This window comes from Frieseomelitta varia, unplaced genomic scaffold (assembly GCF_011392965.1).
Source record: "Frieseomelitta varia isolate USP_RPSP 00005682 unplaced genomic scaffold, Fvar_1.2 scaffold_826, whole genome shotgun sequence".
Classification (NCBI taxonomy): Eukaryota; Metazoa; Arthropoda; class Insecta; order Hymenoptera; family Apidae; genus Frieseomelitta; species Frieseomelitta varia.
Genome location: NW_025110619.1, coordinates 31617 through 56144, shown reverse-complemented (window position 1 = coordinate 56144; position 24528 = coordinate 31617). Strand labels below are relative to the sequence as shown.

The 24528-nt window shown below is 39.8% G+C and overlaps 2 protein-coding genes and 1 long non-coding RNA gene across 7 annotated transcripts; 2 read left to right on the top strand and 1 right to left on the bottom strand.

Moving 5' to 3' along the window:
- Window positions 1–647: 647 nt before the first annotated feature.
- On the top strand, window positions 648–15504 carry LOC122536370 (SCY1-like protein 2). Of its 5 annotated transcripts, none has more exons than XM_043668691.1 (18): window positions 648–1458; window positions 3374–3701; window positions 3824–3958; window positions 4090–4311; window positions 4411–4531; window positions 4619–4705; window positions 4805–4950; window positions 5666–5796; window positions 5889–6003; window positions 6186–6331; window positions 6421–6574; window positions 10390–10630; window positions 11663–11831; window positions 11976–12157; window positions 12262–12318; window positions 12436–12674; window positions 13712–13998; window positions 14818–15504. In XM_043668691.1, the coding sequence occupies exons 2-17, from the start codon at window positions 3549–3551 to the stop codon at window positions 13982–13984; spliced, it is 2571 nt and encodes an 856-aa protein (XP_043524626.1). In that variant the 5' UTR covers window positions 648–1458; window positions 3374–3548; the 3' UTR covers window positions 13985–13998; window positions 14818–15504. The 5 variants fall into 5 exon arrangements, with proteins under 5 accessions (XP_043524626.1, XP_043524627.1, XP_043524629.1 ...); XM_043668692.1 differs by having other exon boundaries at window positions 648–1741; window positions 3382–3701; XM_043668694.1 differs by having other exon boundaries at window positions 648–1741; window positions 13712–13858.
- A 1586-nt stretch (window positions 15505–17090) lies between these two features.
- On the bottom strand, window positions 17091–19292 carry LOC122536373. The gene is made up of 2 exons (XR_006308385.1): window positions 18951–19292; window positions 17091–18834 (listed from the first exon to the last, which is right to left on the bottom strand). It is a non-coding gene; the product is annotated as an uncharacterized LOC122536373 (long non-coding RNA).
- A 1395-nt stretch (window positions 19293–20687) lies between these two features.
- On the top strand, window positions 20688–24328 carry LOC122536372 (zinc finger protein 26-like). Its single transcript, XM_043668696.1, has 3 exons — window positions 20688–21142; window positions 22031–22192; window positions 23602–24328. Exons 1-3 carry the CDS (start codon window positions 20987–20989, stop codon window positions 24283–24285), a joined length of 1002 nt encoding a protein of 333 aa, XP_043524631.1. The 5' UTR covers window positions 20688–20986; the 3' UTR covers window positions 24286–24328.
- The last annotated feature ends 200 nt before the right edge of the window (window positions 24329–24528 follow it).

Below are 24528 nucleotides of genomic sequence, written 5' to 3'. Positions count from 1 at the left end.
CGTTCAAACAGTCGAGCAATTGTTTAGCGAAATTGATCGAAAAGTGTTTGAACCGAATAATTAATGTAGCCAATGGAAAATAAATAATCAAACATTTTGCAAGATTCGATTTGATCTTTTATGCACGTCGAAATGTGCGTGCGTAGTTAATGCTTGATCACGCGCGTGCCTATTGTATCGATCGAATCTGAGCTGCAAGCTCAGTTGGTAAAAGCGATACGAATTTCAGTGAAATACGTATAGGTATACGTATATGTTTCGGCAAGGTGTTGGACAACGCTTTTTTCATTTCTCGCGGATGGAAAGAAGAAATGACGTTAGAAGAGGTAAACAGTAATTACATCGTCAACGGAATTCCAAACACTCGCGGATGCGACATTGGATTTGCAACGGTTGGATCGATAAAAGAAATCTGTAACGTAGATGGATACGGGCATGTGCATGTATATACATTCGTGCATAATTGTTTGGAGTTTAGAGAAAAACACGATCACGTACGTTCATGTAACGCACGTGTAATAATTCGTGTGATAATGCAGAGAAAGCTCAGTTAGTTTTATTATTAGTTATATTTAGTTAGTTATATTTAGAGTTATTTTTTCAATTTCTTCCAGTGCGCCATCTGCCCGCTTGCCATATTAGATTTGCAAATTGTAATTCGTTATGGTAAGTGACAAATCCGTAATTCGCAAATTACGGTGCGGAGCAACCCCTACCGCCTGGTGGTTGGTCCTCCCTACCTTCGAAACAAGGCATCCCCTTATGGCATCCCCTAACCCGGTCTCCAGTGTCCCGTGACCCGCAACCACAGTTGCAGCTACCTACAGCTACCAGACTTATAACATCCAGGCAGAGGTCTACACCCTGGCCATAGCCGGAACCAAGCTGGAGCCGAGGTCGTAGCCAAAGCCATAGCCCGGATCGGAGGGCGCGCATGCGTCTTTCTGTTAATTCCTTGCGACTTTCTTGCTCTCCCATCGAATGCCGACAACGACAACGACGACGACGACGACGACGACGACGACGACGACGACGACGACGACGACGACGACGACGACGACGACGTCATCGTCGAGAACGGAAGAGGATATCAACGATATCAGCTACGATAACATTACATAATTGTTACATAATTGTTACTGTTATCCGTTAACTCGACAACAACGACGACGACGACGCGACGAAGACGACAACAACGACGACGACGACGACGACGACGACGACAAAGGACAAAGACAAGGTATAGAGACAAGGACAAGGACAAGAACGAGGGCAGCAACAACGACTTTCACTTTTACATCGATCAACGACGAGACAAAGAAAAGAACGTAGAAACAGGATAGTAACAAACATACAGACACGTAAGAAAGGAAGGAAAGAAACGGGACGAGAGCGATCCGGAGAATTATTAGGAGACAAAGAAACTAACGACAAACTAACGGAGTGGTTTTCCGAGAGGTGCGACAGGTGGGAAGATCGGCGAAGAGACACGGAAGAGAGCGGAGAGAAATAGTTTAGAGAATAGAAAATCGGGAGCAAGAGTGTCGGGATATTCGTATTCGGTGGTGATGCAGTCGCGCGTCAATCGTGCCCGACTGTCCCTTCGGATTGCTCGCGCGAGGATCGCGCGGCACGCGCGTGCTCCGAATCACCGCGCATCGCGCATTACCCTTCTTTCGGTTTCTTCATGCTTATAGTGCCACTATACGCGGTATACGATTCCCGTTGTCGTCGGCAACAGGTGAGCCATTCCAAAACTTTTTCAGCTGCCTTGTGCTCTTTCTTTCCTCGCTCGTTTCCTTCTCGCCGAGCAATTTCCTCCGCTTCGATTCCTCCCCCGTCCGCTTTCTCTCACTTTCCTTTCCCTTTCTCCGCTACTCCTTTCCCTTTCTCCCTTTCTCCCTTTCTCCCCTTTGTCGCCTTTTCTCGCTGCTCTCCTTACGTCGTCTCTCTGCTGCTCCCTTGCCCTGTTTCTTTTCTTTCTCCCACTTCCTTCTCCAACTTCTCTCTCTCTCTCTCTCTCTCTCTCTCTCTCTCTCTCTCCCTCTCTCTCTCTCTTTCTCTTGGCTTGCTGTTCCATTGAAACTAATCAATCGTAAGACTAATTGATCCTTTGTCTATTATTCGCGCGACGATCCGACAGGTCGTGTCGCCGGATGGACAGGCAAGCGACACGATGCACTGTGCAAACGTACGAGTAATAAATTTGTCGTGCGAGCGGGGAAGGCTGCTGTCCGGTGTCTTTGAACAATCGGCCCGGCAATACGCGAATCGATCGCCGGACTTGGCCCGCGCGGACTTGTGCGAGGATGAATCGGGTTTCAATCGCCTGTGAATGGACGATCTCGACGTGATCACGAGAGTGTTCGCCTGCCTGTTTGCAAACACCTGCACCGTCGTTGGGGTTGGTGGTCTCGACGACAACAGCTTCGGAACGAGCTCTGAAACTGCGATTTTCAACAAGTTGCTCTTCGTCGAGCCTCCAGTCAGCTCGATCGATTAATTTCTATTCGTTTTCCCGTTCCCTTTCGTTCTCGTTGAACCAGAGAAAGAAAGAAAAAGAGAAAAGAAATTACAAACGACGCGCTATCCCCTTTCTATCGATCGTGACATCGATACCAGTTTTTCGTTCGACGCGGAAAATTTGTTCGAATTGAAAATACGACGTCCGTGGCTGTTGTTGTTGTTGTTGTTGTTGTTAATCGAAAATCGAAACTCGAACCTTCGGGAGAAGCGGGGCTTCTTTTATTCTTCGTGTGATTGCGAATCGATATGTATCATCGTTCGTCGATTGATGCCGGAAATTATTCTCATTTCCCGTTTCCGCAGTGACGAGGGTAACGATATCGTATCGCGCGTTCGATTTCCTATATTTATCGTTAAGCGTGTCATTGATAAGCTTGCGTCGTCACGATGGCGTGGGAACAAAAGTGGGTGCAAAGGAGTCTACGAGTCTCCTGCGTGTCTAAAATCCGAAAAAAAAACGCGCGTTCGGTAGAAACGCAAGATTGTTGTTGGTTCGATTCGATTCGATCCCGATTATTCGATTATTTTTTCCCTACCCCCCTCCCCCCTTCGAGTTTTCTCTGCTTTCTCGCCGCGCAACACGTAGATATACACGAAGGATTGTCTACGAAGGCACGAGGTGGTAAATCGATAAGGAGTATTGCGTAAGGAGAAGAAGAGTAAAGCGGGGCCGTGAAACGAATTCACGAGACGAGGGGGAGGGGGGGAGGAGGAGGAGGGAAGAAAACGAGGGGTGATTAATGAAAATATTGTCCTTTGAACGTGTCGATCTCGCAGCTTGTTGCACGCTGAGAAGAATCGATTGTATCGTCGTACGTCGATTGAAGAAAACGTTTGTTGTTGATAGTTGAGCAGGTGCGCTCGTGGGAGAAGCAAGCAACACCGATGGAAAACGGGGCAATCGAGATTTGAGGAAACTCGGCTCGGAGCGGAGCGGAGCGGAACGGAGACCGAAACGAAGAAGTGACAGACTGATCGCAAAGGTGATTCGATGAACATTGAGGATTAATGCGAGTGTCGTTATGTTCGCCAAGTCGAAAAGCAGCGGCTCGACACCGAGCATCCTACTTCCGAACGCTCTCCAAAATTTGTACGAAGTTGGCAAACAATCGGCCACCGCGGGTCCCGAGAACGCTTGGCGCATATACGACGGTTACACCAAAACCGATCGAAAGGTAATTTCGAGCCGTAAGAACCGATTCCATTTCCTTTCACTCCCTTCTCACGCTCTAGCTTCTTTCTTCCTTTTTTCTTTTTCTCCTCGTTCTTCCTTTCGCTTAAGTCTTTCTCGTTTCAGGAAGTCTCGATATTTTTTTTCGACAAGAGATCGGTCGACAAGCTGCACAAGCCAAAACGCAAGGAGACCGTTACGGAAATTTTACGGAACGGGGCGCGACAAATGGAACGATTCTCTCATCCGAAGATACTGCAAGTAAGATTTGCTTCATCCTCTTGCTTCTCCTCACTCTTATCTCTCTCTCTCTCTCTCTCTCTCTCTCTTGTTTCTTTCGTTTTACGTTACGAAGAAAAGTCATCGTTTTCCACTGTCGTCCATGTGTCTAGGCATACAAGGTCGAGGAGTGCGCGGATAGTTTGGCATTCGCGTCGGAGCCGGTTCTGGCCAGTCTTGCAAACGTTCTGGCGTATCAGGAACAACGTGCGAACAACATTGGCCAATTGTCGAGCAACGCAACGAAACAAACCTCCTCGGTCGCTAGTCATCGCGCCACGTACGCGAAAGAGTACGAGTTGCTCGACATCGAAATCAAATATGGACTGTTGCAGGTGAGGAGAGTGCGAATCATGACGACATTCCCCCATTCGCCCATCTCTTTCCTTCTCTTTTTATATTTCTCCGTCTCTCTTCCCTCTGTTTCTCCTCAGATCACAGAGGCTCTGCTATTCCTTCACGGGACCTACAAAGCTCTTCACAGGAACGTTTGCCCTGCCAGCATCATAATTACCAAGAGGGGCACTTGGAAATTGTCGGGGCTCGAATTTATTGGTAAGTCGATCTCAGACTCAGAATTTTCGTTGAATCTTCGAGACATTTTTACTTATTGAGATTTGCCCGTTTCTCCCTCTCTCGTAGAAAAAGTTAACGAAATGACAACGATATCGTTGCAACCTTGGACTAACCGCATGCCAAAAATGACACAGCCGAATCTCGATTACATTGGTAAGAATATATCTTCTTTTCGATTCTGAGGAGTATCGTTTTCTCTTTCGTAATACCAGCAGATATTTATGTGTTTATAATCCGTTCCACGTGCCACAGCTCCAGAAGTGCAACAAAAGAAAATGGGAGGCTTCTACAGTGACATGTATAGCTTTGGTATGACGGTATGTGCAATTTTCAATCAAGGACGGCCGTTAATTCAAGCGAATCATAGTTGCTCCGAGTACCTGAAACAGCTGGAAAACGTAAGCAACCCAGAAGATACGACCGAATCTCTGACAAAATTCCTTCCCTTACGAATGACGTGTTAACTGTGTTTCTTTTGCACACTTTTCTCTCTTTGTAGCAGGCGTGTCCAACCTGTTGCAATTAGACTTGCAATTAGACCCTATTCACGTGGGTCGCGCAAAATTGGAACAATTGAATAAGAATTTCATATATATTTCGATAATTTTAATCGTGAATGTTTATGACGTTGGAGAATATATATTATTATATTTGCGAATAGGTTTTTTTCCCATATGAAGCCCACAAAAAAATAAAATAAAGGCAAAAATTTTAGACAAGCATCTTGGAGATACTCTTCGTATTGTCACTATCTGTATCAAACCAGACATATTGATGAACTGGTATCTAAAAAAAACAAGCTCAGCGTACTTGTTAGAAATTTTCATAATTTTTTTCAATTGATATAAATGTATTTTTCTAATCAGTGTATCGTCTCATTATAAAAGTTGTTTTAATATCCTCACAAATAATATAGGTTACATTGAACTGATAAAAAAAAAATATGCAAACCGTGTGCGGCATTGAACAAATTTTTATTGGCCAATGAGGCCAATGAGGAAAATGTAAAAAGTTGGATACCCATACTCTGTAGCGTTATATTTACAATTATATTTATAATTTTATATTTTGTACGTAACGTATTTAATCATCTGCCGTCTTTGTTTCCCACAGCTGAAAGAACAAGTCGAAATGGTGCTACATCTAATTCCTCTTCCACTTCGTGAGGCAGTTTCCCGATTGTTACACGTAGATCCAGAAAAGAGGCCAACCATTCAAGTTTTATCCATGATCAAATATTTTCAGTATGTGAACGTTTGCTCAAACGAAAAGAAAGAAGAACATTTTTGACTCCTTCGCGCAATCATTCTCGACAAGATCTCCTTTCATTTTGCAGAGATCCACCCGTATACGCGCTTCAATTTCTGGATGTCAGTAAGATGAAAGACGTACTGCAGAAAGAGCATTTTTATACGACTACTTTGAAAGGAATATTGCCTTATATACCAAGGGTAATGCGTACATTCGCTTGAAATGTAATATATGACATGATATAATATAATATAGTATAATATAATATAATATGATATAATATAATATAATATAATATAATATAATATAATATAATATAAGGTAAGGTAAGGTAATAAATGAAAATATAAGATATACGAAAACAGTATATTTGAATTTACAGAAGCTTTGGTATCAGCACATCTGGACGTATTTACAAACTGAATTGGAAAGTCAAGAAGTTCAATCGGCTGTGTTACAACCAGTATTTTACATTGTACAAAATAGTACACAAGAAGAGTATGATCAAATTATATTTCCATCGTTGCGGTAAATATTACAACATATTTGTTCTCTCTCACTCTCCCTCTTATTTTCGTGTCGTTGCATTAATTTACAAAATTGGAATCGTCGCGTAGGTCACTTTTCTCGAATCGGAAGTCGATTCAGGGTACAGTGACGCTTCTGGAAAACTTGCATTTGATATTAAAGAAAACATCTCGGGAATATATCGAGAGCGAGATACTTCCAATGTTATATACGTCCTTTGAGAATTCAACTATCCAAGTACAGGTACGTATACATTTGTATATTTGTCAGGAGGTAGGTCCTGTAAAATAGAATTGGGTGTGCCAAAAATCACCTCTTTACTATAGTAAAGTATATCCGTAATTGTTTTATTATATATATATATTTTTTTTTTCTTTTGCGAACGCTCTGGCGGTCGACATTTGAAAGAAATAATTTTTAAAACATAATGAAAAATATCACGATTTAAAATTAATGAAATTTAATTTCTTTCTTATATTTTGATGTAAGTTTTGGCCCACCCTGTATATTTTCACACCTCGCTCTATTCTTCGTTCCGCGACTACGGTTCGTTCGTCTTCGTCAATTTAAAAATGTATACAGTGCGCGTACAGCGCAAAAACTCAAGGGCAAAATTTTTGAAAATAACTAGCGAGGCTCGTTCAAATTGACGTACCTGTTTGATACTTTGGTTTAACAAAGTTAATTTTATTTCCTCTTGGATCCTCCGTGGTGGATCTTTCTTCTTCTCGTAAAAGGGACATGATTACAGAGCTGCCAAATAATTTGTCAAACCTCAACAATGTTATGTCATCATGGTTCCAGTGGTGGCTCGATGACCTGGATTTGATAGAGAATACACCAGTCTCTTTTCTTTGTCTCTCAATCAAACTGAAGATCTCTATCTCGCCTTCGTGAAACGGGGTAGGATCTCTTCGCGGTCTTCTTTTCTCTTTTTGGACATCAATTTCATCTTCTGGACTGAAATGCCGTTTAGTGCAACCGTTTAACAATTGGAATTGCCAACGGTCACAACATCCTTTCCCTAATCGTTATCCTAACTTATCGAGGAAAGGTGCAATTTTTCTTTATGTGCTGTTTAATCCTCCGACTACTGAACCTCAGCGTCCAGTGCTGGAGTCATTTCTGACTCACACGGATATCCAACTAATAATACATATTTAGGGTCATCGATACTGTACAGAGTGTAACGGTCGCTCGAAACCATGGTCCTCACCAGGAGGAGGATTAATTTCCTTGCGAGCGAGATGTTGCCGGAAGAGTTTGCTGTTGTCGAAGACAGTCATCTTGTGTAAGGTCAATTCTCTCTGTGCCGTTGCCAATCACGATTGGGGAAGTAAGTTTTTCTAGAGAAATTGCATTGAATGATCCCGGTTGGACATTTTCGCAATTACTTTACGGGACTATGTTGCCCAGGCTACGCCGCTTGCCTGGGCAATGTTCTCTATACAGGGCTAATTAATTTCTGTCGGATGCGACTTGAGTCCCGTAATATTTTACCTTCATTTCGCGCATCATTTCGTTCTCATACGCCATATTATTTCATATCAACTTCGCACCTAGGACATCGTCGACATGTTCTAATCTGTCCTTGTTGGGGTGCTCTTGGTGGGGGTGGGTACAATGAAATGTTCCTTTCCGATAACTCTGGAAAAGTTATCGGATCCAAAACGTGCGTCACGAGATTCGTCAGTCTGTTCGAAATGTTTAAAATTTGTGTGTTTATCGTATGCTGTGACTCTATCGCCTCAATTATTGCTGTTACGTTGGTGTAACATCTCGTACGATTAACGTACGATTGATACGAGCGGCCCATTTCAAAATGATGATAATCTCACTTCACTAACTGCACTATTTTCGGCTCATTTAGGGCTCTCCGGATCTTCTTCTGCTGCCCCGACTCTCGAGATTTTAGGTTTAGAGGGTGTAGACGTGAAACTCGCGACCTTTTCAATTCGTTGGCTCCCGGGTAAAAGCGCTCGGCCGTTCAAACGCCGGCCCTTTTGTAGTCAGAAGGTTTGTCACCCTCCCCGCTTCTCCAGATCCACCGTTTTCGTTTTCTTCGGACGTTTGCCCGAGCATTTCCAAAGTTTATCGAACTCTCGACTCACGACGATTCGAGTATTCACAGATCGCGGAAAGCTAAATCGCGAAATACAACTTTCGGAAGGGGTCGAAATTTCGAAATCGTTGCCTACATATTTTTGTACACAGTTTTGGATCACAGAAAACGTACGTACCTGCGCATTTAGTTTTTCAGCAAACCTCGAGACAAAAGTAGTATGTATTTTTTTGGAACTTCGTTGTAACAACTTCGTGAAAACAATGGTAAATTTACTCGTTAAAAATAATAGAAGAAAAATGAAAATTTCGTAGTCGAGAAAATACTTGCACGCTTATGTTTGGTGTAATTTATATATTTTTGTATACTATGACTTTTCTTGCTATCTTTTTTCACTACGTATTTCTCTGCACTGCAGAGAATTTTAGATTTAAGATTTAATTAGATTTTAGATTTTAGATTTAAGACAACTGTAGTTACTTCTATGCAAAGAAATAATCTCTTCTCGCACGCGCACTAGCATTTCATTACTTTCGAGTCATAACTCGGGACAAAGCGTTCAGAATACAGCGAACATGTGTTTACATCCTTGACATTGGATCTATTACACAACGTGTAAGAATGAGGAAACGTTTAGAACATAAGTGTGCAATACTTTCTTGCCTACCAAAGTGCTTAATAATAAATTTATTCAATAAACGCTTTCCAGACTTTTTCGCTTCTCTTTCGTTAGTAAATTACTATTGCTTCTAAATAAGCATATTGCTTCTACGTGTGTGTACAATGAAATTCTAGAAAGTACGAAAGACGCGCTGCATCAATCTCCTAATTTTTTACAAGAAATTATCGCTGAAAAACTAAGGCCCTGCGATGTGTGTATTTTTTTGACACACTGTATATACACGGACGATTGATGTCGGTCACTTGGCGTCCAAGGACCACCCATTGATGCGTGACTCTGATTTGAATTAATATTGACTATATTATACAATAATCCTGGCGACCTCTACCCGATTAATACAGCTCTAGATTATACGACATAACTAACATACCGACGACCGAGTTTGAAGGATTTCCTTATTGTCAGCCGAACATTGAATATGAATGAATCGCTGCCACGCTTGATTGAACACTCGTAACTGAATTGTCACTGAAAACTGAAATTGACCCTGGATTAGTTGCTGTTGTTCATTAAACTTGTAATCAGAGTCCTTTTTGTGTAAGAAAATCGTAGTCTGCCGTAGTTTTTCAAAAAACTTTGAAGAGTCGTTAAGATTCAGAAAGTATGATGAGAGGGGAGAGTTCTAGAATTTCTCGTTACCACTTNCTCTCTCTCTCTCTCTCTCTCTCTCTCTCTCTCTCTCTCTCTCTCTCTCTCTCTCTCTCTCTCTCTCTCTCTCTCTCTTTGGTGATAGGTCTGGTAAACAACCTCGTCTTCTGAGAACTATCATGCTGTTTACGCAATAGTTTAGTACGCAAGTGTTTATGACATAGCAATTCCTATCGTGCAGGGGAAATCTTCTCACTTGAAGTGTCTCACACACGTTGGAACATGAAATACTAAAAATCGGTGCGATGTTTCAACAGCCTCAAGACTAACTGTGATTTATGGAGTTGGAAATTTTCTGAGTAGCCCATATCTCAAGAAGACTAAAGATGTTTAAAAATTTTTAACACGCCGATTGTCCATGTTATAAATGTTACCATTTTATCACTTTATAAACAATATGTATCTGTATACATAAATTTATTTTATGATACATATAAATTATATATATATATATATATATTTATTTATTTATTTATTTATTTATGAAATAATAGATGAAAAATGAAATTCAGGAGGGAAATATTAAAGGAAATTAAATAATTATATATATATATTTATTTATTTATTTATAAAATAAATTAGCCACTAAAATAATACACGAAAAAAAGAAACAAGAAGAATTGAAGGAGGATAGGAAAAAAGTAACACGTTTAAATTAATTTATAGACCGCAGCATTCGTAGCCGTGTCGAACGTGACCGAGTACATAGACGATGAATCCGTTCGGAATATCGTTCTACCAAAACTTCTTCAAGCCTTTGAAAAGAATTTACTGGACTCCCGAATACTCATGAACGTGATTCCTTGTATTTTAAACCGGTTGGAGAAGCAGAAAATCATCGACTGCATCCTACCGTTGTTGTTCAATGTGAAACTTCAAGAGCCGGAGATAATCGTTCGGGTTGTACGTAAGTATACACGCGTAACGTTATTTTTTTTTTTTTCTTTTTTCATTTTACAGTTACACACCGTGTGCACCCTTCTCTCTCCCCGAGCAAAAACTCATATTACGTAATGTTTATATTTTATTATTTACACTCACACTGATGCTACAACCATGACAAATGAAATGTTGGTGAAACCTAATGCGAAAATTACGTAAAATGGACATCCACGCATCCAGAAACATTAAGTCGCTGTTAACGTGTGCGTGTCCGCAATTAAGACATTTTTTGCCATTTTTTTCGAAAGAACTATTAGATTGCAATTTATGGTCCCTTGGAAAAGTTTTACCTTCGTAATGAGTGGAAAAACAACGCAAAAAAGAAAAATTGTTTGATCTTGAAATTCAAGTTCAACAATTTGGTCAATTTGCGACAAGTTCTTTACACGTGTGTATTTTTATCAAATTAAAGATGTCGAATTCATCTATAATAGTCACGGACAAACTTTTCCTTCCACCCTGTGCCAGGATGTGTTCTAACAGCGACTTTATGTACATCGACGCGTGAATGTAACGTTTACATTTCGAACAATGTTAACAGTTCGTTTTATCATTTGATTATTTACACTCACACTGATGCTACAACTATGATAAATCAAACGTTGGTGAAACCACAAAGTCGCTGTTAGCACGCACGCGTCCGCAGTGTTAAATGATAAGAAATCTTTTTTGCCATTTTTAAAAAAAAACCTATCAAGTTCCTTGAAAAAGTTTTACCTTCGTGACAAGTATACAATACAATGCAAAATTTTGACCTTAAAATTCAAGGTCAAGGTCACAAATCGAAGATGTAGAATTCATCTGACATGATAGCCACGAACAAACTTTTCCTTCCACCCTGTATGTATATATGCAACGTAAAAAAAAAAAAAAAAAACGGTGCCTGTTTTAAAACTTTTAAACACACAGGGGGTGCACACACATAAAAAGATGATGGCTCAATCGCTGTTGCTAATTTGTCGATACCGGGGCCGGGGTCACGATTCGACTCCGACAGAAATTTACAGATTGATGTTAACCGACAAAAAGTACGGACTTTCTGTCAGCTGGATGGCGACTCGAGCGATGCCCTCTTTGCTACCTCACACCATCAACCCAGCGCTGAATCTCGAGCAGTTTGAACTGCTTCTCAAAATGTTGCAGGACATGCTGAATCACATCGAAAGGTGATGAAACGTTCGTTACGACTGTAATTTCGCTTGTGAAATTTTTAACAGACAATTTTTAATCGACAACCGCTATCGTTTTTCTACTTTTCTTCTTCTTTCGTTTCTGTTATCTGCTTTTTTCCTTGGGCATATTTTGAACAGAAATCAGAGGAATCAATTGACCTTGGACAATCTGTCACTATCGAGCCCGGAACGGTACCGAAGTTTACGACACCAACACAGTACGGACAATATGTACGTTGCGCCTTTCAACATTCCAAACTTGCGCATCGAGCAACGCAAGACTTCTTCGGCCGAGGACATGGCTCGGAAAAATAGCACAAGTAAGAATAAACAAAGTTTCAGGCTTGTTTTATTTAATTACGTCCGAGTACGTTAATACGGATGATTTAAAATCAATCCCATCTTTTTTTTTTTTTTTTGGTAGATTCGATGTCGACGACAGTTTCAGCTGAAAATATGGCGAGAAAGAACTCGATGATAAGTAAGTTATAGATTTTTTTATCGATACACGCGTAACGTGGTACAGTTCCTTGTACACTCTCTGTTTAAAAGTCAACGCTAACTATCTAATTTTTATCGTTATTATTATTCAAATCAGCCATGTTCAGATGGTTCTCATCTTCGAACAACGACAACAGCAATTTCTTGAAAGTGGCGAACACCTTCACGAGTAGACGGTTATCGGACAACACCCTAATGACACCGAAAATACGTGTAGCACCGTCTTGCGAGAGTTCACCGGGTGTTACACCTGGCGATGGTTTGCCCATACGGCGCCACTCGAGCACCGGACCTCAGGATCGACGAGGATCCAATATAAATTTATCGCCTCTCTTGGTATCGTATCTTTGCCGTTACATCTTTATCCCGTTTCTTCTTCGTCGATTCGTTCTTTGGAAAAATGGGCCGTGTTGACAAGTAGAGAAGACTGTAGAGCAGTGACGGCAAACCTTTTTGAGAAGTGGGTCAAATTTTGTTCATTATTTTTTTTAGTACTAGCTCGTAGAAAGGGGAAGGTGGAAAGGATGGTTAAAAACTACTTTTCTTTGGTTCTCACATTTATAATCCTCTAGAAAGATTCCTTTTTGCTTTACAACTTTTACTTTTGCAAGTGAAGAGAAAAAAATAAATGTCAACGTCAAAAAATTGATATAAAAGGGATGACATATCGTGCCCAGTCACCCCTGCACTATACATTGGACATATATACTTTATTTCTTAATATTTTTTATTGTCTGTTCTCTCTTTTATTATATAAAAAACTAGTAAAGCTACCCATTCTGAGAATGTGATCTAGTGTGTTTTTTAGTGTTTATTACATCTGTTTAATCGTAAGCGCTATATAAAATTTTTTGGACACAACTAACTCGTACAACATTTAAGACTTAAAATACCTATATGTATACACAACCAAGTGGTAAATCCTCCATGACACAATTAAGCATTTATTTCTCACTTTTAAACTCTAACCAAACATTTGTAATATTCTTAACATTTTTTGAAAAGAGGAGTTTGAAAAATAATTAAAATTCTTTTATACAAGAATATCATTTAAAAAGTCTGCGTGGGTCAGTGTTCTGACCCGCGGGTCATAGGTTCGCCATCATTGATGTAGAGCAACAGAAAAAGGAAAAGGAACATTGGCAACACCTGTTCGTAAATGACCAAAGTAGTTTTTCCCCCTCCCTTCGATTTGTCAAAGAAACATCTTTTTCGCCGAGCATACCAGAGACATTGTAACGTAAATGCCTTGATATCCAATAATTGCAAAAATGCATCGGTAGAATAAAACCATCTAAAAAGCGCGAGTGTCACGCGGAATCGATGACGAAACAACGTCAGGAAACGATAAGGAAAAATCATTTTCTCGATAGGGTGGAGGGATGCCAGTTACCAGCAGCAGCGTGCCATACTTGGTTAGCTCGAGCATGAATAGCATACGGGGCTCGAGGCGTCCATCCGTCTCTTCAACGTCCTCCCAGCAAGGCACTGGATTGCTGCAGCAGGTTGGCTCCAGCATGGTAAGACAACAACCCCCCATCTGCCTCAACCTCAATGGACTACCACCACCATCACCACCACCACCACAACCACCACCACCAACACTTTCTCCATTACTCCAGCTACCGGGACAGTCTTTCCACTGATCCTTCGTTACAGTGTAAGGATATTCACTAGCTTATCCAAAAGAAAGAAAAAAAAAAAAAGTAAAAAGAAAAAAAAAAGAAAGAAAAAAAAAACAAGGCAAACAAACGTGGCCGATGCTTTTCTTTTCCTTAGTTAGCAGATATGCAATTCGCGAATCCGGATACCGCCATGCTGCACCCGTCTTTTCTTTCCTTTCGTCAAAAAAGAAACGAAACGACGGAGGAGAAATAGAAGAGGAACACACCGACGTGTTTTAAATTCTCGTTCTCGCGATCACGACGAAAGTTGAACACCGCGCCTATAGCAAAAGGGACGCTTGTATCCTACCTCTTGTCCTCCGGATTCTCTCTCTCTCTCTCTCTCTCTTTCTTTCTTTCTCTCGCTCTCTCGCTCGCCCGGTTACATTTCTTCCTAATTGCCTGCTGACCTACTTTGAGCAAGTGTTTGCAGTTTATCCAATCTATGTACAGGGTGGGCCAGAAATCACTTCCTTACTAAAACAAGTCTGTTGCAAACAAATTTTTTTTTTTTTTTATTATACATTTAACAAAATTGGTTTCCTCTCTTGTATTCTGACATTTTATGAAATGAAAAGTAGATGGGAAGAAATATTTGGCCCACTCTGTACCATTGCGCATGTACGCTTCGCAAGTACTTCTCTCCCGTACGCACACGATGTTGTATATCCTGCGTGTGACGATCTTTCCGAAATCGACAAAGCGAATTTGTATCGGTCGCTTCAATACGTAAATTGTTATTTATTTTGTCGATGACACGATGAAAGTCAGTGATCGTATACAACGTTATACGATTATTTTTTATTTCTTTGCAGTATCAATTCTTCAACAAACAATTCGACGCTTGAACGGTTCGTAGAATATCTACGCGTATATACGGCGTAGTCATTATTGTGAAAAGCAACTGATCATTGTTCGCGACTCGCGCGACGTGATCAAAGGACGTAAGAAAGGAAGAGAGGAACCTCGAAGGGAATAATTTTACAAGGATCTTGCGTCGAATGAGGAGGTGAGTTCTTTGATTTGGATTGGTACAAACACACACACACACACACACACACACACACACACACACACACACACATGCACAGAGAGTCAACGTACGGATAATTTTATTCTTAAGGTGTATACTATACATGTACAGTATACGTATCTACTACATAACACTCGGATCTGAAATGTTATCGGTTATCCGGTAGAATCTAAACTGAATTGAACTAAAGTGGCCTAACTCCATACAACAATTACGTACATAATTATCGTTTGTGTAAACCGTTTTCAAGAGATTCCGAGACGAACGAAATACGCGTGACGTCGTCTGTCGTTTCGTTTACGTATGCATGTATGTACGTACATCCGACGCAGTTGAAAGTAAGAAAGTAAGAGACGAATCGTCGAACGATACACGAAAACACAATGCGACCTACATATATGTATGTATAATATGCAGGCAGACGCGTGTACATATACGTACACATGTACAGAGTGGGCCAAAAGTCACTTCCTGCTAAAATAAATTCTTTAAATATATAATAAATAATTTTTTTATTATATATTATATATATATATTTTTATTATATTATATATGTATATATATTTATTACATATTATATATATATTTTTATCATATTATATATATTTTTATTATATATTTTGTTTTATTATATATTCAAAAAAACCTTTTTTTCAACAGATTTTTAAAACATAATGTTTAAAAAAATCACGTTTGAACGTAAGTTTAATTTAAAATTAACGAAATCAGTTTTTTCTTATAAATATTTCGATGTTTCGTCAAGAGAACAAAAATAGATGGCAAACTTCTGGCCCACCCTGTACGTGTGTACACTTTCGCGATACCTGATTGTAAATGTGTGTAATAAATGTAAATCTGCGAGACGTTGAAACGGGGAGCAAGGAAGAAACGTTTCTCCGTGCATATTTTCGTGAGTATATATGTTTGATTTAACGCGAGTCCCAAGTCAATTACTGATAACGCAATCAATCTCTTAATGGTATGCATTCGCTTTTTCTCTGAATATTGCCACCGTTTTCTTCGAGACGTATTCGACCGAAGGCCGAAACTGGAGTATTCTGATTTTTTTCAAAAGCAGACAATGACACAGCATGATAACCGTTTCGTTGCATCGAGAAGAGTACGTCTATACATTGATTGATAGATTGTATGTAGAGCTTTGTTACGTGTTTTGGCTTGTAGCAGAGAAAAAACGTATGAAGAAAGTACAGAAGAATAGGGTGGGCCACGAATCACTTTCTACTGAAATAAATCCGTAATTATTTTATATTCTTTTTAATTTTTTTTTTTTTTACAGATTAAAGTGCACAAATTAAATTAAATTTAATTTAAAATTAGTAAAAGTGGTTGTTTCTTATATTTTGATGTTTTATTAAAAAAAGATAGGTGGGAAAAAACGTTTGGCCTACCCTGTATATATCTAACGAAGAAGACGTGGAAAAATCGTAATACGTTGTACAGGAGAAATGGAGATATATGTATATATTTGTAAGTTGTGTGTGTTGAAATTTAATAGGAAGACGTGTGGAGGTTAGTTTGCGTGTAAAAGTGTCAAATCTCGCAATCTATGTGTACTTTGACGCACGTATACATATCAAATATGCGCGATCGTCGCGTGACAGCTTGAACATCTTCCACTCTGGCGGCGTTCCCTCTCCTTGATCGCATTTAGAAGTATATCTGTGGTATATTCTCGAGACAAAAAGAAAAGAAAAGGAAAGAAAAGAAAAGAAAAGAAAAGAAAAGAAAAGAAAAGAAAAGAAAAGAAAAGGAAAGAAAAGAAAAAAGATATATTGTTACAACGTATTGATATTGCTATATTTTGGAAGGTAAGCAAATGTGTGCGTGGTGATGTAAGTGAAAGAGGCGTGAGAGGACTGAAGAATGGAAGAGGGAGAGACGCGAACGCGCGTTGAAACGTTGAGGCGCCAATAGTACTCGAGAACGTGATCGCTGGCAAATCGAGACTGACCGGTCTTGCTTTTCTGGGGAAAATTACGCGGCACTACTAGAAAACAAAGTGTCCTTAAGGTTCGCGCCGAGAACTAGTTTTCGTTTGCCCAATCACGGTTCAATCAGCGTGACTGCAAGAAACGCGACAGCAGATCGCTCAACTGCGTGGACAATCATCATGGACAATCGTTGACAATCATCCAGAACGAGAACTCGCGACAAAAGTCGAGTGTGACCTTTACACACCGAATTCCAGTCGCTGGCCGCGGCAGTCGAAGTCTGCGTTCTTGCGAGTTAATTTTGATAATCAATCCGGCGGAATTGTGATCCGGCGCGGAGAGAAGAGACGTTCGCAACGGTCCTAAAACGTCCTTAATCGGCGAGTCTCGCGATTTCGTGCTTTTCCAAGTACCTAAGTATCACGATGATCTGTATCGTATGTACAAACTGAAAAAAAACGACAATCATGTTCGATTGCGGAGCTGCGCACGAAAGTATTGAGAAAAATTTCTTTTTCCAAATCTAGAACATCAATTTCGTTCACCTGTCCGTATGTACCTGTCGTCGATCAGCAATATCGACCGTACTGTTCTCCTCGTCGAACATTTTCCTTCCTTCACTTCGTTTCCCTTCCCTTTTACCCGATGTCTGCGTCTTACCCATTCCGACGATGGCAGTCGGAACGTTGATTTTGTATCACCACGGCTAACGATTAAGATTTCAATGTTGTCTCGGATGCAGGCAACTGCGGGAAGAAAGACATTGAGCGACTGAAACATTGCTACTCAACTACTTGACACTAGAATTACCAACGTCCAAACTATAACGTTCGTAGCAGAGAAATTAAAGTGCAAGGTACCTCGGAAAAGTTAAGCGTTTCTTTGCCCTAGGAAACATTTTTTTTTGTATCACCTACAACTAGCAATTTGTTTACGAAATACATCAAGTAGTCCCCCCGCCAATTTTTGAAATTGGGACTATTTGCACCCACAAAACTTGCACATTTAAAGTAACTTTTAAATTATACTTTTAAATTATCTAAGGAAAAATTATTTAATTTTTATATTACATTTTATATCATGCAACAGCGTACGTTCATTATCGGTACATGAATTAATTTAAAAATTTTATAATTTTAGCCGTTTTAGCTAAATTTAAGTACAATGCCCCCTTACAGAAAGAGAGAGAGAGAGAGAGAGAGAGAGAGAGAGAGAGAGAGGGAGAGAGAGAGAGAGAGTCAATAATAATACGATAAAGAGCACGAGCTTCTGTTGATATACTTTATCAAAAGTCGCTCGAATATCTTAAAATACACTGCATAAACGTGTAAAATTTCCAATTATAGAACGTTATAAATTTCGACCACTTTGATAGTTCTGGTGTTAAATACTTGAATACTCGCTTGTTAGATTCGCGACCAATTGGTGGCAGTGGAGAGAAGAAGAAAGTCGCGTAGTATACATGCATATACACATGTATCGAAGATTGGCTGCATCGACGAGACTCACCCAGCGTTAGTGTTTCTAACGCTATTGATGCGTATCCATTTTAACGCGAGAGCAATTCATTCTTACGATTTCGCCGCACGATTTCCTATCTCCAATGCATCACAGTATTATGTAATTTTCTATGTGTCAATGCGAATATTTACGCAACGATTAACGTGCTCAATAGATTTCCTATCGAGAGTAAGTGTCGATCGTGATGTGTCATTCGCGCACAGGCGACTTCCTTTTCCCTTACTATGTAATTCTAGTCTGTTCTCCGATTTGTCCTCTCTCATTGTTAAGTATATAGCTATATTTCGTGTATCTCTTTCGAAGAATGTACTGTAATAAAATCGATGCTACTCGATCGTTCGTGAGTCCTTTTTTTGTCCCATGCGCTTATCGTTTCGAGTGTCAAATAAATAAATAAATAAATAAATAAAAGACATCATTTCTGACGTCTTGGAGTACCTACATATGTCACTGCGGGTCTTCGCATTCCACCACTGTCTCGATCCAATTCTTAGGTCCTACGTCTCACTCTCTTCAATCGACGGCCAGGATGGAGATAGCGACTCCAACTGATGTCGAATCCCCACGGTGTTCGTCATTCATAATATACAAGATGTATGTATACTTTTCAATGTTCGCATGTGGACGCAGCTAACCAATGGATCGATGGCGATCACCACGTTAACCATCCGCCTACTGTACTGGAGTTTTTGACCCGTATCGAGAGCTACTCGAATGCAATAACGCACACAGTGATGGGAGCTGCTTGTGTCAGTAGCTGAAATCTGATCGCACTAACGCACGAACGCCAAGTGGCTAACACGTGTCCGCCAAAGTGCCGAAGTGACGAAGACTGAAAACAAAGGAATCAGTTTTTGGTAACGCTCTGAGGAGGAAAGGCGTTTGCAGCAAATCGAAGCAATTATTATTTTTGTTCTTTTTATTACTTTTTTCCGTTGTTTCTATTTGCTTCCATTTGTTGACGCAATGTCCTCATTGCCAACGAACAACATTTCTTTGTCTTCTCTCGCTCAATATGCACAAGACGTTCCTGACAGTGAACAATCAACAGACAACGGAAGTGTATCAAATAGTGACGCTGAACCCCAAATGCAAAAATGCCGAAGTCGAAATGATAGAAAGAAGATAATATATCAGAAACTGTGGATAATGTAGTTCCAGAAAACCAGGGATTTGGACGTAATTGGCAACGTATTGGACCTAGCAAGGATACAGCGATTGTCACTCGTCAATGTATAAATATAAATGAATATAACTTTATTATTTATGTGATTATTATTTGTTCCTATATGCTCTACGTGTTTCTATAGGAGTCGGATGTCCGTCACTGTGTCGGTACAATCAATATCGGTGAGCCGCTCGGGCGATCTAAATATGTGTTAGTGGAATGTACGTGTGGGTCAGAAATGATTCCGGCACAGAACTTCATGCTTCAGTAGTCGGAGGGTTAAGCACGCGGCGTGCGGACCGGCCCACGGATGAGTGACCGTTTCTATGCCCAACTATATGCAGACTAAAGGTCCCCCCACCTAAACGTCTCTAGGGTCTCGAGTCCAGACATCATTTTCGGACGTATTCAAAACTCAACAACTTGGCGAAGAGAAATTGTACGGTAGATATAATAATTGTACGGCAGTCATCGTAAAGCAGAAGCTTCAATCTTCAAATTCATAAATTCGTAGATTCAAAAAAAGATTTTTCTTCAATGTTTTGAAAGATGTAATATTAACACAAAAATAAATACTATGACAAAATGGTAATACAGAAATAATAATACAAATTACAATACAAAAACTCCTTCAAGTTCCAAAACAAGTGCCTCATTTACACATTACATTTTTTTCGAAATGAATGTCCACTTTTTAGAATGTAATTTGACTTGATATAAAAATACCTTCTCTTTACTCGATAGTTGAATTTGAATTTTTATGTCTCCGAGAAGTATTTGCCATCAGTTTTAAAAGTTAATAATAAAAAGTACAACGACAGCGAGTAATATTCGCAAACCACACTTTTTGAAACTTTTTGACACTTCTCTCTCATAACCTAAACCTTCAGCTGGATTAAACATTTATAGGTTAGAGTCTAACCTTTTCGAAAGTCTCTATTTGTATTTGCGCAGCATTTAACGATTAATTCTTTTTTAATCTTAATATAATGAAGATACATAATGTGGACTTGTTTTGGAATGGAGTGTCATTTATGTTAAAATTCCATATGTCCAGTTTTGCTATTCGTCGTTGTACGGTAGGTAGTCACGTGATATTTAAATACAACAGAAAAGCGCGCCCCACTAGTAAGAAGGGTGAAATGCTGAACATGTGGCCAACACGCTCCAACCAAGGCCTACGTACATACGTACGAACACTCAGGGTAAGAACAACGTGACGTGATTTTGTGTTTGCAACTAGATACAACGAACATCGTATCGCCTATTAACGAAGAGACAACGACAACGGACTCGAGTTATACAGAAGAATGAAACAATCGACAGACTACGCAAAATCTTGCACGTCGAACGGTGGAACGTGTAGGTTATGCCTTCGTGCTGGGGACTGTTTAGTGCCGATATTCGCCGAGGATGAAACATCTAAACAGCTGCTTTCTCGTATTTTGGATTGCTGTCCCATCACGGTAAGTAGCATTTCTATACAGAGTGTTTCTGATTTTAATCTATAAATGCAATTATCTTCGAAACTATTCGTCAACTTGAAAACTGTCTCATGTATTTTCTTTTTTTTTTTTTCTATTTTGAGAGGACAGTAAATTGTGTTTATTTACAATTAGTTTGTCCCTAGATAGACACGTATAAGAGATAACTACTATTTTCATATATGTGCATACTTTGTGCTAGAGACAAGCTAAGAGTGTATCAAATTACTGCTCTCTCAGTAACAAAATGTACTTGAGACGTTTTTTAAATGACGAGTAGTTTCGGAGATGATTGTATTTATAGATTAAAATGGGACACTCTGTATACATTACGATATTTCATCTTACTTTTTTTCACCGATATCGACGATTATCTTTTATGTTCATTTGTCGCCGTTTTATGCGTATGTGAGTACAATGCTTTTGCACGCATGCTTTTGCACGCTATTTCTCTACAGTTTCCATATTTTTCCATATTTTCTCTCTAAAGGAAATCCTGAAAATAATCTTTTGTTAATATTGTTTATTAGTGTGTGAAAGGACGCCATTTGTTCTTTTATATATACGTATATATTGAAGAATTACTGAATTTATAGGTTCAAAAGTTCCCAAGTTAATAAAATAACGCGTTAGGCACATATATTGTAAGAATTTTTTAATAATTTGGTGAACAGTTTATTATTAGTACTTCGTGGCCATGCCTTTTCGATTTAATCGATCGACGTGGCATTTTGTTTCATTTCTCGGTGAAAATTTAGAAATTTTACTAACACAATTGGGATTTCCATCGGAGTGAAAAATATGGAAAAACCAATTGGTCGGAAATTTTTGCACGTACACATGCACATGTACATGTCCGGAATCGATCAGCTGCTCGAAAACGACGACCTGCCGAAGACGATCTGTCGCGAGTGCGAGAGAAAGATAGCAGTCACGTTCGAGTTTCGCGAACTATGCAGGAAAACGGAACGCATCTTGAAATTGCACTACGATTTGCGCCGCACGAACGAATCCAACTGGAGAATCACGTCGGTAAGTTAGATCACAATAATATCAATCGATATTATCAGGGGTACCCACAAGTGTCGTTTTTTATGTTCAGATGTAAACTTAGTAATTTCTCCTTCTTCTTTTGTTTAAAGCGGCATTTACTCAACTACATGCTCACCGAGGATTGACTTTCACCCATTTGGTCATCAACTTTTCTATCCTTCTATCTAGACGCGGAAAAAGAAAATTTATTATTATTAACAATTCTACTTGGATCGCAGTATTGTCAATACACTAGACTACTCAGATAGATTAAAGTATAACATTCCTAGCAAAATAAATTAAAGGTGCAAGGTAAAAGGAAAAATTAATAATACAATTTAAAAAAACCAAGGTATTTTATTAAAAATCGATTCGTGTATTGAAAAATATGCTGTTATAAATATATAAAATTTTCTACAGAAAATTATAAATTCGTCATTCTGACCACTTTGATAGTTCTAGTATTGAAATATAGTAATATGCATGTAGAGAGACAAGTAAAGAAAACGCATTGATAAGGTTAAATATATTTAAATTAATAAACAAGAAAAAAATTAATTATTACTATTAAAAAAGTTAGCATTAAAAGATTCTGAGATTTTGGAGTCAGAAAATTCGACCATTGTTTTCTTCTCTTCAAAAGAAGAGATCAGAATTTTTTCCCAAAAGCAACAAACTGCTGCAAGGGTCTGAAAAGATGGTAATTAGACGGGGCGGTGATCAGGTGAGTATGAAGGAGTATGGGGGACAACTTCCCACCCAAGTTCCGCAATTTTTTGTTGCATGACTCTCGCAGCATGTCAGAGGACAACACTTTTCCTGTTCGATCGAAACAGGATGTTTTTCTACGATTGCTGCTTTCAATCGCTCAAGCTGACCATAACAAACGTTTGCAGTAACTCTGGCATTAAGCAGCTCCTACATCGTGAATACTCTACCAAAACACGCAAGAAAACTTCCATTGATGTTGAAGTTTTTTTCTCGATTGTTCTCCAGTGGAAAGCCATTGTTTTTCCATTACTGGGTTAGAGGATCATAATTTCTCATCTCCTGTTACGACACGATCAAAAAAAAAGGTTCTTTTTCACTCTTTCACGAGTACGTTGCATATGGAAGATTTTTGCAACTTATTCTGATTTAGGTTTAGCGTTTTACGTTTCATTCATTTCGTAGAAAGGATAAATCTGACACTTTCTGGAAAATCGGTCAGCTGAAAGAGCAGAACAGAAGTGCGCGAGCTCAATGCAACTCTGTAAAAGACGAGTCAAGTATATGACTGCAAGGACGACGTTGCTCATGGGTACCCTTGATAGTAGTACCCCTTTGGTGCAAGTTATTCGTAAGAATATCCTTCGACTCGTAGAGTCAAGGATGTCGAGAGATAGTTGAAAAGATAGTTGGGATTTTAGGATTGCAACGTTGGAAAGGACTCGAAAGCAGAGGAGGATGGGTCGGCGTACAAACGAACAGACGAGAAGAACGAGCAAGCGTTCGAAGGAGAACAGCAGGACTGGAATGGCGTTTGGAGAAATTCGAAAATGGTCGGTAGCGAACAGGCGGCAGAAGAGAACGACGAAGACGACGCGACAGGAAAAGACAGCGGCGGCGTCGATGGTAGCAGCAGTAATGTGCAAAGTCACGGTGACGCAGTGGCATCTGTGGCAGAAACGCGATACCTGTGCGACGTCTGCAGCAAAACGTTCGCCTCCAAGTCCGGGCTGCGATTTCACATGAAGTCGCACGGTTCAGCCGCGAAGGCTCATCCGTGCCGATACTGCGGCAAAGGATTCGCGATACCGAGTTACGCGAGAAGGCACGAGAGAATTCACGCCGGTGACAAACGATTCGTCTGTCATTTTTGTAGCGCGACGTTCGCCTCCTCGAACGGTTTGAAATACCATTTGAGGCTGCATTCCGGCGAGGCGAATTACCACTGCGAAACTTGCGGCAAGTCCTTCTATCGACGAAAGTATTTAAACGAGCACGTGTTCACGCACACGGGGGAGAGACCGTACGTTTGCAAGGCATGTGGCGCTTCTTACGCGAGTTCTGGCAGTCTGTTCGTCCATCAAAAACGATGCAAGAATAAATAGAACAAAGTGTACACTTTATTCTATAAACAAGCGAATTTATCCTTGCGAACTGACTAATAAGTTTCATTCATCCAGATAATAAACGTGTACGCTTTGTTCTATGAACGAACGAAAATCTTTGAACCAGCTACGATAAGTTTCATCGATCCGTGGTCCATCTCTCGTTAACGCAAAAATAGGGAGGGGGGGGGGGGGGGAAGGAAAAAAAAAGAAAGAAAAAAAAACGAAAGAAAGAAAGAAAAA

What these genes read in the sequence shown, in the direction of transcription:
- LOC122536370 (XM_043668691.1), top strand. Translation starts at nt 3,549, where the DNA reads ATGTTCGCCAAGTCGAAAAGCAGCGGCTCGACACCGAGCATCCTACTT. An exon ending in TCCATGATCAAATATTTTCA is followed by an intron (nt 5,797 to 5,888) that starts GTATGTGAACGT and finishes TTCATTTTGCAG; the next exon opens with AGATCCACCCGTATACGCGC. An exon ending in TATTGCCTTATATACCAAGG is followed by an intron (nt 6,004 to 6,185) that starts GTAATGCGTACA and finishes TTGAATTTACAG; the next exon opens with AAGCTTTGGTATCAGCACAT.
- LOC122536372 (XM_043668696.1), top strand. Translation starts at nt 20,987, where the DNA reads ATGAAACAATCGACAGACTACGCAAAATCTTGCACGTCGAACGGTGGA. An exon ending in TGGATTGCTGTCCCATCACG is followed by an intron (nt 21,143 to 22,030) that starts GTAAGTAGCATT and finishes GGAATCGATCAG; the next exon opens with CTGCTCGAAAACGACGACCT. An exon ending in CCAACTGGAGAATCACGTCG is followed by an intron (nt 22,193 to 23,601) that starts GTAAGTTAGATC and finishes TTGGGATTTTAG; the next exon opens with GATTGCAACGTTGGAAAGGA.